This window comes from Artemia sp. Qi Xiang Cuo, chromosome 2 (assembly GCF_049724085.1).
Source record: "Artemia sp. Qi Xiang Cuo chromosome 2, ASM4972408v1, whole genome shotgun sequence".
NCBI classification, from domain to species: domain Eukaryota; kingdom Metazoa; phylum Arthropoda; class Branchiopoda; order Anostraca; family Artemiidae; genus Artemia; species Artemia sp. Qi Xiang Cuo.
The window spans coordinates 65,988,530-66,008,409 of NC_142795.1; the positions used below are offsets into that span (position 1 = coordinate 65,988,530).

The window sequence follows — 19,880 nt, forward strand, 5'->3', positions numbered from 1 at the left end:
TTTATTTTCTCTGTGAAATTAGAATTGAATTGTGTTCTTTGGTAAAATTCAGAAGAGACCTTGAACTTTTTTATCTTCTATGAAAAATTGAGCCTGCTAGTAGTATCATTATCTCTAAAATTATTTTTCTTACATCTCTCACCTTTTTAATAGATATTCTTAACGTTTGACGTTCTAGCATACCCTAAAAATAATGACCACTTAACAAAATAATGCATAAGATATTTTTAATGAAATAAGGACATGTAGAATATTGATATAAAAATATTTTAAATACATTATTAAACATTATTAGTACACTTGCGCTTCACTTTCCGTCAATTCATGTTTATATTCATTGATGATATTGTCTGCTAAAGTCCTTTTTATTCTGCCTGCGATTTCACTGTCTATTGTCACATTATTTTTACATAGATAGCAGTTTTGGCACAATGACATGATATGATTTATGATGTTGATGCAGCTGTATGCTTGTCTTCTTTTTCCTTTTGCTTTCATTCGAATGCTAACACCGGAAGAATTGCGATAAGATCTATCAACGGCTAACATGCTACCAGAACCATTAGCTAGAAGTTGTCCCTCTTCATCAACTACTATTTTTAAGTTGGCATTCTCTTTGACTACTAATTTCTCTGGTAATGTTACTCTTGCATATCCACCACTTGCATGATGGAAATTCTTGGGTACACCAAAGGAATTTAACTCGTCACTGTCATGACAACGTATGCATACATTGCCAATAAGATCTCCACTTGCACTCGTTTCATAGTTCAGGTATTTCTCCTTGTCAGCGTTCAACACGACAATGATTTTTTCATGTGCGCATACTTTCGTCGAATAATTCATCTTCACTTTTTACAGATATGAATTGTGTGTTGATCCTTCCACTGCGTAAAAAATATTGATTTAATGCATGCAATAAACTCGCTAGTGTCGATAACCTGTCATAGAGTACCAGTGGAAAAGCCGCGTCGTGTCCATGAACAAGCATAGAGTACGATTGGTAGAGCCGTACGCATATTTCATGTTATTTTAAGATACGTAAAAAGTTTAAAAAAATACCATGTTAAAAAATTCAAGAAAGTATTTATGAATTGGGGAGGGGACTCTTTGAGGTTGGAAAATGGGGTTAGGAATGACATTATGAATGGAACTTGTTCAGAAAGGATATAATAAAGCCATAAAAAAGTATTAAAAAAAAGGGAGAGAGGCCTCTTTGGGGGACCCGGGGAGGGTGTTGGGGGTACCCTTGGGGGAGGGTGCCCTTCTGTGATCGAAATTTTTACTTTTGAGTTTACTTTTTTTTTGCGGAACATCCCTGCAGCGCATCATGCAGCACTTTGCTGTGGTGCCTCCCTGCGCTACATCACCTGCTACACTTTTCTGACCCATGGCGCAGCACGGCAGCGCCTCCTGCGGCACTTTCCTGGCCCATGGCGCATCCCGGCAGCGCTTCTCTGGTCCAGGGGACATTTGGAGGTCGGGGGAGGGCCTTTGGGGCACAGGGAGGGCCTTTGGGGCACAGGGAGGACCTTTGGGGCACAGGGAGGGCCTTTGGGTGCCTGGGGGACATTTGGGGACCGGTGGAGGCCCTTGGGGACCCCGTTGGTCCTTTGGGAGTTCGATGGGCCTTTGGGAGGCCCGGGGATGGCCTTTGGGGGTCTGGGTGGGCCTTTGGGGGCGCCAGTGGCCCTTTGGGAGCTTGGGGGGCCTTTGAGGACCGGGGGCTGCCTTCGGGGTTGGGGTAGGAGGATTGGAACCCTTTGGGGTTGGGTTAGAGGACCTCACAACACTGTTCAAATGAAACTTGTGTATTATAGCGACCACAGAGTTTCACCATTAAATTCTCTTCTAAAATCTCTTCAAAAATCTTCTTTTAAAATGTCTCTATCTGTTTCGCCGAAATAGTTCCATAACCTGTCTAAAACGGTTTCGCCCAAATAATCCCTAAACGTAAATTCAGCGTGTTCCTTTGTTATTGGCATCTCTGCGCCAACGCATTTCAAATTAATAAGAAGCCTTTTCGCGCGCTAAAACAATTCATCGCTAAGATTTTTCTTGCCTAATTGTTTCCATGGCCTTTGGTTATTAATATCCTTTGGAGTTCGACCAAAAGAGTTGTTCCCGAGGCAAAGACATTAATGACTTGGATCTATTCCTGGAGAATCGTTTCTATGCGAAAATTTTTAAAGTCTGACAGATGATGTCATTGATTGATTGATCTGTCAAGAAAGGGGAAATTAATTTGTTGTTTCTAAGGGGAATTATTGATTCACGATAGGTGAATTGAGGTCGACAGCACAGGTGTTCTGACTCGTGACAACATCAAATACTATTTCTGGATCATCCATAAAACAGACATGAAAAACATCAAATAAATCGAACAACATACATAACAATCCATAAAAACAGACAAAAAGGTGAGAAAGTTAATGTTTTTCAAATTCTCACTGACAAAAAACATAAAACATCCATAATTTGATGTTGACATCCTAGAAAAACATCAAATAATTCTAACAACACACATAACCATCCATGAAAACAACCATAAATGGAACAAAATTCCTGTTTTTCCAAGTGAGAAAATTCCTGTTTTTTCATTCTCACTGAGAAAACCATAAACCACGTGGTACGTTCTGTAGTCAATAAGGCCATTCTACTAGTGTCTTTTGAATTAGCAATACCCTCTCCCCCCACGACATAGCTAAACGTCCACTTGTATCTCATCCCTCCTTAAACCCTCCCTACTTTGCAGGCACAGCTAGTCTTAAAACTTTGCAGGCACAGCTAGTCTTAAAACTAGTTGTCTTAAAACTTTGACAAGACAAAGGGGGAACGTGAGCAAAACTGTTTTACAGTAAGCTGGTCAACGATTAGATCATTTCGCTTTAGTGCATGTCTTTTTAATTTCTATAAGATTTACTTCAATTTCTATAAAGTTTGATATACAAAATATTTTACAGTAGAGGCCAGTTTAGTTCGAGCAGCATGAAAAGTGACACTGGTATAGCCCACACTGGAAAAATGATTCTACAATCGGCTAAATGGTTGCAGAGCCCTAACACATGGTTGGAAAGTTTTCCTGGATTGTATTAGCCTGAAAGGTAAGATTCTTCTGCCACAAATTGGCGCCTATTTCGTCCTTTTTTCTTCTTTTTCTATGGAACTGATTGTTTCCGAGTTGGACTAATTGCTAATGATTTCACCAGTCAAAAATTTTTTTCTAACCTAATTGACCACTGTACCGGAAAAATGATTCCTGTTGACCTCTCTTTCCCAATTACTGGTTAAGGGTAATTCGTCACCTGTGTCGACATTCCTAGTGTTTTATCACTATTTCTAGAGATTTTTTGTCTAGTGATCTTTTTCTTTTTTTGACTTGTCATTGTAAGTGATTTGTTCTAAAACAAGTGATTTTTATGGTTTAGCGTAGATTCAAGCAAATAAACCATCTAGGACACTCATTACTGAAAACAAAAAGGGACGCTTTAGTGAAAACTTCACTGGCAGCCAATGAAATCCAAAAGCTATTCTCTTTGCTGTGTCTCAGAAACCATAGTTAACCGAGACTGGGTTAATAGAGTTTGACAGAAACTGGATTGACAAAATTTATGAACACCAATTTACATGAAGCAGTGCTACCTAACTAGGTAGTGTTATGGTGGCATTAGATAAAGAAACAAGATTTTTCAACCGAAAGTAAGGAGAAACATTAAAACTTAAAACGATCCGAAATCATTACGGATATGAAGGAGGCTGCCCCCTTCTCAAGACCTTGCTCTTTCCACTAAAGTTTGACTTTTTGTTGCAATTATTTAAGAATGACTCCTGAAGCACAATTAGAAAAGTTTAATTAGGTACCGTAATAAGCTTTTTTAAAGTTCTAAAAAACATTTTAGCGTAAAGAGCAAAGTATTGTGGAGGGGACAAACCCCATCACATCCATGATAATTTCTGTTCGTTTTAAGTTTTAATGATGCTCCTTACTTTCAATTGAAAAAACGTGTTTGTTTTTAATTCAATTTCTGATCACTTTTTTGAATAATGCCGGGAAATCCAGCTCCCCTCCATTGAAAATTTCCTTACCCCACGAAAAAATTCTCCATGGAAAGATCCTCTGACTTAACCCCCCCCTTTCCCCTGCCAGAATCCCCCCCCCCCAAAAAAAAAAATATACATATGGGAAAGCTAAATAATGCAAACATTTGAAAATAACTTTGGGAGCAGTACCTCAAACGGCCATAAGTTACAATTCAAGGATATAATGGAAAACACTTTTATGGACGAAGGCAAGGGCGTATCCAGGGGGGATAGGAGGTTTTCACCCCACCCCCCTTGAAAAAATGTTTGTTTGACTCGCAAAACATAACAAAAGGGAATTTAAACAAATTTTTAATGCATTTTTAATTGACCTTAGCTTAGTAATATGGGACCCAGCGATAGAACCTTGCTGTAGCAACAGACTGCAGGGCCGACGCAGGGACTATAGTAGTCAAGAAGCGTCGTTAATTCGATTACATTACATTACAAAGTTAAAATAAAATTAACAAACAGGGAACCTATATAAGATGAAAGCCAACAATCTTACCTGGATATCATTCAAGGACGGCACAGAAGAAATTGACGCCGCCGGTGCGGAAACAGGACCCAAGTTGGGAGAAAGTGATGTGCTTTGAGAAGGTCTCTGAATAGGCCATAAGTGAATAGGAGCAGAGTGCCTTGTTTCTGGTGAAAGTAAGCCTTGAGGAAGGATATGAATTTCTTCTTCGTGGAGTATTCTAATTGGCAGTGGTCCAAGAACGGGAGAGGGGCTCTTGTTGTCATTTTCTATAAACGTGGAAACACAACTCTGCAAAGGATAAATCAATTCAAACTTAAATGAATGTAAAATATTTGGGACGTTTTTGACAAAAATTTTAATATCAAACTTTGGCACGCATGTAATGTGGGAACTTTGGATCAGTATACCCTTTCCCCCTTAAAAATTTGGAAGATTCTGCAATAGTTTTCTAATTTCCAGCATTCACCATACAATTTGTCTCCCCCCCCCCCGACAAAAAAAATAAGACAGAAGATTCCTAAGCACTTGGCAGACAAAGCTCTTAAAATAAAATTTACCACTTCTATCCGTATACTCATGGGCGTAGGGAAGGAGGGCAGCTGCCCCCCCAGAACTTAAAATTTACACTAGATATGGCTGAAAAAGCTGTTGAAAAAAGGTAGATGGCTAAAAAAACAGTTGATAAAAGGTAGATGGCTGAAAAAATGGAATGACAGAATAAAAGTCAAACAAAAAGCAACTATCAATAATGTCTTGGAAAAATTTAGCTCTAATCCAAGAAGATTGATTAATGCTGAAGATTATTGATGATTTATGATTTTTGGTGATTACTTATTAAAAAAGATTTCATAGGTATGATAGAACTTGCTGGCAATGTTAGGCTTTGTGAACTACCAATGTTACTTCAGACCCCGCCCTTCATCACAACATTGGCTCCCCCCCCTAGAGAAAAATCTACGTACGCCCATATGTATACTTCACAATAGTCTATACTATATGTAAGAAATAGGTTAATTCGTAGCTTGCAGCCCTTCCCCCGAGGGCTGTGGGGGTTCATCCTCAAAGACTAGATCTTTGACTATGCTGAACAAAATAGATATCTAAAAATTTTGATCGGTCAACTTTGGGAAAAAAAAGGAGCACGGAGGGTGGCTAGCTGCCCTCCAATATTTTTGATTACTTCAGAAAGGCACTAGAAATTTAGATTTCCGATCAAATGAACCCTCTCCCGATCTTCTAAGATCACTGGTTTGCTGCGATCACAACAGGGAAAAACACACCAAAAAAAAAATTAAATAAACGCGCGTCTATGATCTTGTTTCTCGCAAACAGTGCGAAATTTCGTATTTTTGTATATAGGAGCTTGAAACCTCTAAATTAGGGTTCTCTGATATGCTGAATCTGATGGTGTGATTTTCATTAAGATCACTTGATTATTTTAGGGTGTTTCATCCCTTTTTCCAAGACTTGGGCAAATTCTCTCAAGCTTTGAAGTTATGATGGGTAACATTAAACTTGATTAGTTTTACATATTTTGAATAAGCATCAAAATTTGATTCAATTGATGTATCCATTGTTATCAAGACTCTACTCCTTAGAGATTCGGTTACTATTGAGCAGCATTGCTCCTTACTTACAGTTTGTTACGACGAACTGTTTGAAACCACAATAACAAGGCAGCTGATTAGCAGCCATATTATGGAACATTTGAATCGATAATAAGAGATTGATCCCTATTGATAATTTTGGTGGGTTTTTTTTTTATAAAATTCTTACGGAAGTTCAGTAAAAGCTTCGACATTTAATGATCTGCACATTGTCAATTTAGACTAGCCTAGTTCCTTCCTTTGCTCCTTTCCCTTAAGTCGACAAAAATATTAAGGTAATTTCTATATTCAGTTTTGCAATAGCATCTTCTTTGCTGAATTGATTTTTTCTGGTGTATCTTAATCAGGCTCTAAAATTGTTTTGATATAAATAAAAATAAGACCAGGCATATACGCAAAATTTTAGCTAACCTTACAGCAGGCATATAGGCTATTTAGGAGAGAGACCACAGAGCTATGATAAGAGGATATTACCACACTAAAAGATAGATTTACACTAAGTAATATATTGCTAGTCTTGCCAATTACATAAGTGCAAGCTATATAGCTCCTGATTCAAAATCATTTCTTAAGATGAGGAACAAATTATTATTTTTATTTATCACCAAAGAGATAGTAGTAAACCTCAAAAGATTCTAGAGCCAGCAGTTTTTAGTACATTATTACTATTTTGTTAATAGTCATCATTTCTCTACGCTTAGAAAAAAAATGTTGGCAAAATATTAGGTCAAATTCATAAATACCTTCTTCTCTTCTTGCAACTTTTGAATTTTGCTCTTCATATTTGATATCTCTTGCTGTGTTTTATTGATCTTCATAAGTACTTCATAATCACCCATTTCTTCATCTTCATTCTTCTTGACTTTTTTCATCTGAACTTTGGGCATACTAAAAATCTATGATTAAAATATATGAAATAAAAATAAGAGCAATAATATTTAGTCAAAAAAAGAAACCAAACATCACTAAAGTCACAATAATTACTCATATAGCTTACACATTTTGAGCTCGCTGAATTATAATCTTTCAGCATTTTTTATATCAAAATTTTTGTTTAGAAATTGCTTTCCTAAATTTTCAGGTTGATCTTAGACAGAAAGTGCATAACCTTTTCGGGTCAGCTGTTCTATCCCGCAAATGTTTTCCTGATTGTTTTTTTTTTTTGCACACTGGTAGGAGGCTACCTTGAATTAAAATTTTAGGTATTTTGGAAACAAACAGTAAAAAACTTCAAGATCCTTCTCCCGCCATATATCCCTGTGAGATACGGAGCATATCTTGAAATTATTTAAGTAATAATTGTCTGATTAGTTATTTTTTTTCACCCATGTCACATACAAAGATGACATCTGTGGAGTAAAATAATGAGAAAAGAGAAAATACACAATAATTATACAACAATAAAATTAACTAAAGAGACAAACTAAAGGATGATAGGGCAAAAATTAGTAAACAAATGAATCCGATAGGTTTCCATGCAGCATGGTCAGATTTGCTGTTATGTTAGGTTTTTCCAACTTACAAATTATTTTACTATTACCATGTCAAGGGGGAAACAAAGTAAAAATTTACAATAGTAAAAGTAAAAATTAGGGATGATAAACAATGAATTAGGAATAAAAAAAACTACACAAGAATGGTTCTAAAAAACCCTTTCCAAGACCAAAATGACATCTGGAAGAAAAGGTGCTTTGTTTTTTTTTTTTCTTGATCCAATTGAAGATGTACCCTGTTTTATATATATATATATATATATATATATATATATATATATATATATATATATATATATATATATATATATAGTGGCGTATCCAGGATTTTGTTTCGGAGGGGGGGGGGGGCGACAGTCTACGACTATTAAAACGGGCACTAGCCTGTTGAATTTCCAATCGAATGATTATTTTTTAAAGTTTCTACGACAACGCCTTCTATAAAAACCTTATATGCCCCCAGGGCTTAACTTAAAACCCTTGCCCCGAGGGTTATGGGGGAGTGTCCTCCTCAAAAAGAATATTTTCTACCCGAAAATTAACTATGCCGAACAAAATAGCTATCTCAAAATTTTGATTGGATGTGTTTGGAGGAATGATGGGCTTGGAGGGGGGAGGGGGCTAGTTGCCCTCCAATAACTTTCGACTATTAAAAAGGGCAATAGCCCTTTGAATTTCCAATCGAATGAGCCTTTTTTGAAGTTTCTAGGACAACACCCTCTATAAAAACCTTATAAGCCCCCAGGGCATAACTGATAACCCTTGTCCCAAGGGTTGTGGGGAAGTGTCCTCCTCAAAAAGATATTTTCTATCTGGAAATCAACTATGCTGAACAAAATGGCTGTCTGAAAATTTTGACTGGATGTGTTTGGGGGAATGATGGGCGTGGGGGGGGGGGGGCTAGTTGCCCTCCAATCACTTTCTAGTATTAAAAAGGGCCCTAGCCACTCTAATTTCCAATTGAATGAGCCCTTTTCGAAGTTTCTGCGACAACTCCTTCAGTACGAAGTGCCCAGGTGGAGAAAAAAAAAACACATTGTGCCCACATCGGCGCTGCCTATGATTTCGCGTGTTTGTTTGAACCATATAGTGACCCAGTTAATTATTAAGTAAATTATTTTTTAATGTAAAGCTGAGATGGTATCCAAACAAGGTGGTATCCAGAGGGGGAGGGGGTAGGGAGGTATTACATTTAAACGATAATTTTTCAAATATTTTTATTGAAAGCAGGGATGCTAAAAAGTTACTTATTTTCTTTAATCTAAAGCAGAGACAGTATCCTATCATGGTGGTATCCAGAAGGGGGGTAGGAGGCTATCATATTTAAATGATAATACTTTAATTTTTATGGAAAGCAGGGATGTCAATAAGTTAATTACTTTTTTAATTTAAAGCAGAGACGGTATTCTATCTAGATGGTATACAGAGGGGGGGGCATAGGGAGTAATTACGTTTAAGTGATAGTACCTTGTTTTTTTTTTATTGAAAGCAGGGATGCCAAAAAGTTTTTTTTTATCATTATTTAAAGTAGAGACGGTATTCTATCAAGGTATCCAGAGGGGGGGGGGGGGGTAGGGAGGTTTTTTATTTAATTGATAATATCTCAAATTTATTTATTTTTTCAAGCAGGGATGCCAAAAAGTTAATTATCATTTGAATTAAAGCAGAGACGGTTTCCTATCAAGGTGTTATCCACAGGGGAGAAGGGGCGAGGGAAGTATTAGGGAAGAATATGACAGTTTGGTTGCTACCAGTAGCTACTAGGTGGAGTATCCTATGAAAGTGTACTGTCAATGAGTAGAGAAATTAAACTTGTAAATTTAAGCTGTGATTTGAGAACGACTGATGAAAACATTAATGTTTGTGGTTAACACTGATTGCACTGGCGGCGTGCTGCCGACATCTTACTGGCGGCGCACTGCCGTGGTTGTTTTTAGCCCCTCCACCACAAGTCTTCCCTCATCAGCGTGGCACCGGGATCTATATGTATATATTTTTTCTTTGTTACAGGATAGACTTAACACCTACTTTTTCCTCAAAAATGGTTATTCCAATTGATATAGAATAAATAATATAACAAATTTATTCTAAGGAGTATCAAGTAGCCTTGGCTATGCTTATTTCCATGGTGAAAGTGTTTGAAGACTAGCTTCAAAACAGACACATAGTGTCTTACCAACTAACCCTTCCTCATCAACTTAGGCTATACAACTGCTTCTCAATCTACTATAATGCAAAAAAAAAAATGCAACAATAATGATCAGAACAAATCAAAAATGAAAAAGAAGAACAAATAAATATGTGTTTAGAAGATATGTGGCAGTGAGAACAAAGAAATATGTGTAGTTAGAAGATAAGCAGTAACAAGAATTACAAGCAACAGCAGAGCAGGAATCAGAACATTTCAAAAGTGAAGAGCAAAGAATTATAGGGTAACCATAGTAGACACACAAAAGCTAGCATCAGTACCCCAAGAACAGAGTCCCCCATTTTACCAAATGATAAAAAACATAACCCAATGTGGTCTCCCCCTGCCAAAGGTGGAACATTTTGTGGATATTAGTAGTCAGGGATCTAAGGGGTTTGGTAGGTTAATTAAGGTTATGCCACCATTAGGTAAGAGACTTGATGAGCTTAGATTATAAATAAGAAATCTTTGGTTTAGATGGGCCTAACAATGGACTGGACATACTAAAATTTTTACTGATGGCTCTAAGACTGATACTAACTCTGGGTGTGCTTTTACCATACCAAGACTAAATGTTGCTTGTAGTTTTAAAAGAAGGGGAAAATTGTCATTTTTTTCAATTGAGTTGGCTGCAATAAGGAAGGCTGTTGATTATATTAGAAATGGTTTGTCTGTAGGTCCTTATCCCCCTCCCAGCCCCCTTTTTAAGTTTCAAAAATTGTTTGTTCACCAGTAGGCTACTGCAACATTAGTAGGGCTAACAGGCTAACACAAAATCAGGGAGACATTTGACAGCTCCTTCAAAGGGAAATTAGAAATGTCTTTCGGGTGCCCAGTTCCTTGGATAATGTCTATTATGTATTCAATAATAGTGAATGCACAAAAAAAATACAAATGAATGTCCATTGTCTGTTTAATATATATATATATATATATATATATATATATATATATATATATATATATATATATATATATATATATATATATATATATATATATATATATATATATATATATATATATATATATATATATATATATATATATATATATATATATACATATATATATATATATATATATATATATATATATATATATATCAAATAAAATGTTTTAGATGGATTAGGATTATCATATATTTGGAATGAGGGGCTAGGACCCTCAGATCAGGGTGATACGTTTTTGGCTATGATTGTAGAAAGAATAAAAGACCAGGAAGTCCAAATGTGGACCCAGGCAGTTAAAACATCTGAAACATTGAAGTTTTATTCCCATGTAAAAGAGATATTTGGATTGGAATATTATTTTAAACTAGGATTACTGGGGGAGACATTGAGGACTTGGTTTCGGATTCGAGCGAATTGCCTGCCACTAAAAAATAGAAAAAGAGTATTTGAAAGAAATAGAGTGGCCCCAGATGCAAATGCGGATTACTCTTGCCCCAGATGTAACCTAGGTATTGAGGATGTGGCCCATATTCTCACCGAGTGCCAGCAACTTTCTCTATTAAGGGAAAAGTATTTTGAGGGTGGTAACTTGGAGTTCCCAGGGATCCTGAAAACGACTGTAAAAAGGTCAATCAGGCAGTTATGTAAATATGTAAATGAAGTGTAGACATCAATGAGTGAAACTTGATATTTATGTTATTTTTCTTGTGGAGTGTAATTAAGAATACTGTTCTGTATGGCCTGTTTTTTGGCTTATAATAAAATTATTATTATTATTATTATACTGATATTTAATAATGAAAATATTAATATTATTTGATTTATTAAAGTTATAAAAGTAAAAACATTTATATTTTCTCAGTAAAGTGCAAATTTTGTTCTGGCCTTGGGAAGGCATAGGGGTTTTGAGCATTTCTCATGTTAATTTATGCATGTTTTGAGTTTGACTTGGTTATTTATTGTAATTTCTGTTTGTTTTGGGTTTCATTTATTTATTGATGCTGATTTGTGGTAGTGTCATGCTTGGTAGATTATTTGATTTTATTTTTGCTCATTTTTGGTTTAATGGAGCTCTAAGCTACATTTCTTTGAAAAACTTATTTTGTGGAAAAAGTTTTTTTAATTAACTGAAAAAAACAAGGAGATATGGCACTCTAAATTCAAATGTCTCTGTGTTGAAATGGAAATATTCGAGAACAAAAAACACAGTCTTAGTTTACAGCACAAGTGGTCTGCTTTAAATGACCCGGAGAAGGAAGACACAAGTAGCCTAGTTTCAATGTTTTGAATAGTAGGCCTATTCCTGACTCTTACAATAAAATGAGCATTTGTGGTCTCTCCTTTTTTGGTCTTGCATGTATATGCAAACATTTTGTTTTTTAAGCATAAATATTATCAAGAATAAACTGAGAAGTCATCTTATTGATGAGAACTTGGAATCTTTGAAATTTAGTTTTATTTAGTGTAGCCAATTAGGCTTACTTATTTAGTGCAAAAAAAGTTCACTAAACAAGCAGGTATGGCTAACAATTCCTTAAATTTTTTTGTAATGTTCACATTTGACTCTTAGGCTAATAAGTTTGCCAACCACTGGCTTTGTCATTGAATTTAAGTTAACCCAATTAACCAACACTTTTAAATCATCCTGTAGAAGAGCAACATTATTTAGGGAAGATGTGCTCCTGTAAATCTTTACATCATTTTGATGTTACTATGTTGAACTACCTGTGCCAAATTATTTATAAATAAAGGTCCAAAATCATGTAATATATTTTTAATATTTTTGCGTCTTTCAAACCAGCGTTATCATAAACTAGTCTGAGTATCCAAAAGTGCTTCATTCTTAGCAAAAATTTGTCCATCTTCAAATCTCAAAAACTAGAAGTTACTTTTTTTCCGCTTGCATTGTTAACCTGAATAAATAGGCCCGTTTTTTAGCACTTATCTTGCATCTTTCAGCAAAGATTATCGTTTTTTAACTCATCTTTGTTCTAAGATTAAATAAAAAAAAAGTTTTTTTAACTGAAAGTAAGGAGCAACATTAAAACTTAAAACGAACAAAAATTATTCCTTATATAAAAGGGACTGTCCCCACTTCAACACATCACTCTTTACGCTAAAGTTTTTTATTGTTTAAAAAAAATAGAGTTGTGAGAAATTCAAACTTTAGCGTAAAGAGTAAGGCGTTGAGGAGGGGACAGCCCCGTTCATATACGGAATAATTTCTGTTCGTTTTAATGTCGCTCCTTACTTTCAGTTAAAAAAACTTGTTTTTTTTATTTAATTTTTGAACGTCTTTGAATAAATGCAGGTTTTGATCTTGGCTCACATTACATGAATAATTAAAACAAAATCTTCATATTAATTTACTTTCATTTGGTTAAATGGCTTTCTCGAAACTTGTTTCATTTTATTTACGAACGTTTTTATTAGTAATAGATATACGTAACTTACGAATTAAATTATGTAACGAACTTCTATATTCATATATTTTTAATATATATATTAGAGGGTTCGCCCCTAGTCAATACCTTGCTCTTTAAGCGAAAGTTCAAATCTTGTTCCAGTTCTTTAAAAATGACCGCTTAATCACAAAGGCTGTTAATTAGAATAAATAGCTCTTATGAAAGTACTAAAAAATCTCTGGCTTAAAGAGTGAGGTATTGACTAGGGGGTGAACCCAATCATATATGTTATATTTTCTGTTCGTTTAAAGTTTTGATGTTACTGCTGTTGCAGTTGAAAAACTTCTTCTTTTATATTTAATTTCTTATCTTTTTTTAAATAATGCTGGGAAGTCCGGCGTCCCCTTCATAGCAATGTCCCTTCCCCCATGAAAACTTCCTTCATGAAAAAATCCTCCTACATAACCCCCGACCCCAGGCACGTACGCAGGAATTTGTTTCGGGGGGGGGGGACATCCTTCAAACCCATTATTCTGTGAGAAAAATGAGAAAATTATGGGAAAATGAAAAAAATAGTGAGATTTCTGGGGGGGGGCGGAGGCCCCCCTGCGTAAGTCCCTGCCCGACCCCCCCCACTACCAGGAAAAATCTCCCCTGAAAACGTCTGTACTGTATACTTCCCAATAACCAATGCCATGTGTTAACATTGGGTAAAGTTCATAACTTTCAGCCCTCCTCCCGGGAACTTCGGGGGATTAAGTCATCCTAAAAGACATACTTATAATATTTTCGAACATGCTGAACAAAATGGCTATCTCAAAATTTGGATCAGGTGACTTTGGGAAAACAAAGAGCGTGGGAGGGGGCCTAGTTGCCTTCCATTTTTTTTGGTCACTTAAAAAGGGCACTAGAAATGAATTTCCATTCCAATGAGCCATCCCACGATATTCTAGGACCACTGGGTTGATAAGATCACCCCTGGGAAAAAAAATAAACACGCACCCGTGATCTTCCTTCTGGCAAAAAATGCAAATTTCCACATTTTTGTAGATAGAAGCTTGAAACCTCTACATTAAGGTTCTCTGGTACGCGGAATATGATGGTGTGATTTTCATTTAGGTTCTATAGCTTTTAGGGGGTCTTTCCCCCTTTTTTCGAAAATCAGCCAAATTTTCTTATCCACGTAACTTTTGATGGGTAGAATTAAACTTGATGAAACTTATATATTTGAAATCAGTATTAAAATCCGATTTTTTTTATGTATCTATTTGTATCAAAATACCGTTTTCTAGAGTTTCGGTTACCATTGAGCCGGGTCCCAATAACCAATAGGCTACTATATGTTAACATTGGGTAAAGTTCATAACTTTCAGCCCTCCTCCTGGGGGTTTCGAGGAATTAAGTCATCCTAAAAGACATAGTTATAATATTTTCGACCATGCTGAACAAAATGGCTATCTCAAAATTTTGATCAGATGACTTTGGGAAAAAAATGAGCGTGGGAGGGGGCCTAGTTGCCCTCCATTTTTTTTGGTCACTTTAAAAGGGCACTAGAACTTTTAATTTCCGTTCCAATGAGCCCTCTCACGATATTCTAGGACCACTGGGTCGATACGATCACCCCTGGGGAAAAACAAAAAAAAACAACAAATAAACACGCATCCGTGATCTTTCTTCTGGCAAAAAATGAAGTGTAGATAGGAGCTTGAAACCTCTACAGTAGGGTTCTCTGATACGCTGAATATGATGGTGTGATTTTCATTAAGGTTCTATAACTTTTAGGGGGTCCCCCTTTTTTCGAAAATCAGCCAAATTTTCTCAGGCGCGTAACTTTTGATAGATAAAATTAAACTTGATAAAACTTATATATTTGAAATCAGAATTAAAATCTGATTCTTTTGATATATCTATTGGTATCAAAATTCCGTTTTTTAGAGTTTCGGTTACCATTGAGCCGGGTCGCTCCTTACTTACAGTTCGTTACCACGAACTGTTTGATCTTACAGCTCACTGATGTTAGCAAAAAGAGCAAAAAATGCTTAAAATTGCCTTTGTCAATGTTATCGACCTTAGTATTCTTAAAATCTTAAGTCATATAGAAAAAAATTAAGACAGAAAGTTGATTTTTTGGCTGTCAATTGATGCTAGAAGATTTTTAAGTAAACTTCTGGTTAAGTTCTCATTGAGAGGCTTATTGGTGTCTTGGGAAGTAGTTGAGCTAGGTAAATAAGACTTTCAGGATCCGAGGTATGAAATGTATCCAGGAAGGTATTGCCAAGCTAACATCTCTTTTCAAGGACTGCATATATGATAGCCTAATTCACTAGCCTATTTATTTAAATTTTAGCAAAATAAAAATTTATACTAATTTTTGGGTTTTCAATTTCCCATTTAGACTTCTGTTTTTTTTTTTTAAATATAAATAGAATTATAAAATACTTGCTTAGCCTGGATCATCCCTGAATATACTTCACCCCCCCCCCCGATTGTACAAAATTATTGGTGAAATTATTTATATTACATAGATTTTTCCATGAATCAATAATTTTTTTTTATTGATTAAGCAGCAAAGAATAAACATTAACAAAATTAAAAACTGAAAAACTATTGAAAATAAAGGCTATATATTTGCACATTAGGGGGAGGGAGTGTTGGTAAAGTAAAGTGAAGGGGTTGTATAAATGATGGAGGTAAGTAGCCTACTGTATGGCTTGTAATGATGCTTTCATGATTTTATGGTGTTTCTTTTTAAGTAGGTCTAACTTTTGACAGATACATCCAGTTTCATTATTTCTATAGAACTTTGAGCCATATTAAGAATCTGTTTCAACAATTTATTAAATAAATATATAAATCCTTATAAATCAGAATTTATCAAACATTTGAGGCACAAGAATTTTTACTTGTGCTGCAATTTAGCAGTAGATCTTTTTCTTAAGATTTGACTTTTATAGTATAGTGCTTGAAAAGATAAGTTCCCTTTGATGTAGAAGGAGTAGATGTGTATGTAGCTACTTTCTGAGAATCATTAGTGCTCTGGATCCATTGCTGAGTTTTATATATCCTACTTAATTGCTTTCTAAGATCAGCAGAAGCCACTAATCTATATTTTACTCATATTTTCTTGTTAGTAAAAAAATTTGCAAAATCTCCTTTTCTCAATTAATCTCCTTCACAAGACCTAATTCCCTTCTTATACTTTTGAATAACCTTTGGTAAAGTCAATCATAATTGCTTCTTTGGGAAATTTCTACCCTCTAAACTAGGTCACTTTCATATCCATTCCAGTTTATTACCTTAAATCAAATTGGCACTTGGGCATTATATGGACCTTTCTATAAAGTCAAGTTTTGTTAATGCTAAGGAAATAAAAATAAATAGGATGAATCTTTCAATTAAACATAAAGCTTTTTCACAAATATTCTTAGCTGCAATCCTAGCTTTCTTCCCCAAGACACCTTCAGCAACTTCACAAATTATTTTTCTAATTTTATTCTAACCATGTTCCACATTTTCGGATTTTAAACTTTTAAGTTTAGTATTCAACAGTTCCTGGAAAGTTTCTCTCAAATTTTCATCCTGGAGTCTACCAACGTAATAACTTCTCGAGAGGTAGTTACCCTTCCGAAATCCCAGCTTTAAATTAACCCTAGACACCAAGGGCCTAGGCAGAAAATTTTCCAGGGGGGGGACAAATGCCAAAATATCAGTGGCGGTTGGATGACAGGAAATAAATTTCAAGTATTTTTTACGTTGGAATAAGTTCATTTTTAAATACTTTTAGGAAAAATTCTCAAAAAGAGCAATTAAAGTGCATGCAAAATGAAACAAAATACAGTAAATTTAAAACCCCAAGGATTCCTGGCAAACGGATCAATTTGTTTAATCAATAATATATTTAATTGTAATGTATTTAATCTTAAAAGAAAACCATACTCAAACCAAAATTACAGAAAGATGGCTTCTGTAGACTATAACAGATGTAGACTTGTCTTTATGCTATTTCCTACACCTTAGAATAGTTTACAGAAGGAGTAGAGATACTAAAAAAATCATCCCGCCTGAACATATATCACGTTTTGATTTTATAACAGTCATGTAAAATTTACCTGTTTCCCAACAGGACAATTCTCCCCCTCGAACTTATATCCCTTATATATTCAGACATTAAAAAAAACAAATACAATAGCAAAAGAAAAACAAAATATTTCATATTTCAAACATCTTTGTTTGGATTTTGATGGACAATCAAACAGTTCCTGGTAATGTTCGTGGTAAATAAGTACGGAGCGACCCGGCTCAATAATAACCGTAACACTAAAAAACTGAATTTTGATACCAATTGATGTATCAAAAGAATTGGTTTATTATGCTGATTCCAAATATGTAAGTTTCATTGAGTTTAGTTTAACCCGTCAAAACCTACGAACCTGAGAAAATTTGCCTGATTTTCTAAAAAAAAGGGGGAAAGACCCCCTCGAAGTCATAGAACTTTAATAAAAATCACACCTTCAGATTCAGCGTATCAAAGAACACTACTGTAGAGGTTTCAAGCTCATACATGCTAAAATGTAGAATTTCGTAATTTTTGCCAGAAGAAAGATCACGGATGCGTGTTTATTTGTTTTTTGTTTGTTTATTTTTTCCCTAGGGGTGCTTGTATTGACCCAGTGGGCCTAGACCGTCGAGAGAGGGTTCGTTCTATTGGAAATGAAAGCCTTTAGTACCCTTTTTAAGTGACCAAAATAATTGGAGGACAACTAGGCTCCCACCCACGCCACCTTTTTCCTAAAATCGTCCGATCAAAAATTTTAAATAGCCCTTTTCTTTAACATATTTTGAAGGCCCAAGAACTATGTCCTTAGGGATAAAATTAGACCCTGGCGCCGCGTCGATGAGGGAAAACCGGCGGCGGCGGGGCAAAAAACAGCACGCCGCGCCGCATCGCCGGTAAGACGCCGGCGGCGCGCCACCGGTAAGATGTTTGCGGCACGCCGCCGGCGCGACCAATGTTGACCGCAAACATTAATGTTTTCATCAGTCTTTCTCAAATCACATCTTCAATTTACAACAGATTCGAGCCTATTCATGAGTTCAAAAATTCACAAGTCGCTGGCTGGATACTGGTCTTCTTCGTTATTCATCAAGAGAAGTAGAAATCTGGTAGAAACGAAATGGCTGTGGCGTTTCAGAACCCTTGCATAATACGAGTAGTTGAAGTATCTATTAGCTATGTATTCTTAACATAAATAATTATCAAAATTAGTATTTTTTTTTCATCGAACATTACTGCATACAAAAATTCAAATAACGTATCACAAAATTCGTCAGTTATCTGGGTAAAAACTTTGAATATAACTTTGAACTTAGAAGCTTAATTTTTTCATAATGGCCTTTGCCTATATCTGTTTTGTCACATTTAAAACAGTTGAAATGGGCGACTTTGATATTGATTGTTTTTTTTGTTCTTTTGGATTCCTCAGAAGCCTTCTTGTATTAAAAACTGGTTTTTAATAACAATTTAAACAAATGCATTTTAAAGTTTTTTTTTGGCTTCTTTATAGAATATATGTCATGTAGGCTAAGGCTGAACTGCTGCTTTTTTATCGCTTTTGGCTGCTCTTTTGGATATTATTCATTTTTTCTTTTGGGGATTCATCCCAGACTATTAAATGATAAATACCTAATATCGGTCAAATTATAAATTTTATCTAAAAGGATTAAATTTATCAAATTGAAAAATACATTATGTACACTTCACATGAGAACACTTTAATTCCAATGACACAAAAAACACTTAATAGTTTATTCGCTATGAAGAAGAATTAAGTGCCAGCTATTTTCTTAGGTAAAAAATGAAAAGCTCATCCGTTTTAAGTGTAATTAAATGAAATAATATGCAGACTGAAGTAGCTCCAGGAAGATGTTGAAATGTTTATCCTAGTTCGTCACTTTTAATCCAAGCAAAATGTTAGGACACTTAGTATCAGTTATTGAGTTTAAGCTTTGATTTCCAAGTGCTCACAAGAATTACCAAATTTAAGAAAGTCGCAACAATAAGTCACCTGTGGTCAGAATACTTAGACTCCTCTTTGATCCCCACCCAGGCTCAAAGCTTCTGCTATGGTCATTTCTATGGAAATCTCCAAAGAATTTCTTTTTAAAATAGCTTTCAAGCATAGTTAAGGGTATTTAGACTTTTTTGCTTTTCTTCAAAGCTTTGAAAAAAGTGTGATAATATTCCAAATGTTAAATTTGTGCATATTTTTGGTAATCATTTGTGGGGTGATCGAACTTCCTAAGCAACTGTAGATACGTAAGAACGTTGCAACATCTAGTACCCTGAGGTCACAAGACTGTCAAAGACTCCTCCTTGAACCTCCCAAATTGAAAGCTTATATTATGACCTGGCCTTTTAATGTAACTTGGGCACTGGACCAAGGGTGCCATTGTTACTCGAGCGCAACGTTAGGTGGGGATGTCGATATCGATTTCGTCACACCAATTCGTTTTAGTGTGAATCTACCTGGTACATATGAATGAATGTTTTCAAAGTAAACCCGTTTCATCAATAGGAAAAAAAAAAACGGATTGGACGCATATGTCCCTTTCCCTTTAACTTTAGCTCTTTACGCTAAAGTTTTTTATTGTTTAAAAAAAATAGAGTCGTGAG

General features: G+C 35.3%; 1 protein-coding gene across 5 annotated transcripts in view; it reads right to left on the reverse strand.

Annotated features, from left to right (window-relative positions):
• The window catches only part of LOC148955512 (uncharacterized), a 126,342-nt gene that overhangs the window by 18,909 nt on the left and 87,553 nt on the right, over positions 1-19,880 (reverse strand). For 2 of the 5 annotated variants that reach the window (XM_089102547.1, XM_089102542.1), the window contains exons 4-5: positions 6,912-7,056; positions 4,589-4,849 (exon numbers count right to left, since the gene is read on the reverse strand). In XM_089102547.1, coding sequence (XP_088958673.1) covers positions 4,589-4,849; positions 6,912-7,056 — 406 coding nt within the window. Of the gene's footprint in view, positions 1-4,588; positions 4,850-6,911; positions 7,065-12,527; positions 12,563-19,880 lie in introns of those variants that run through there. The other 3 variants (XM_089102561.1, XM_089102553.1, XM_089102569.1) reach the window with 2 other exon arrangements.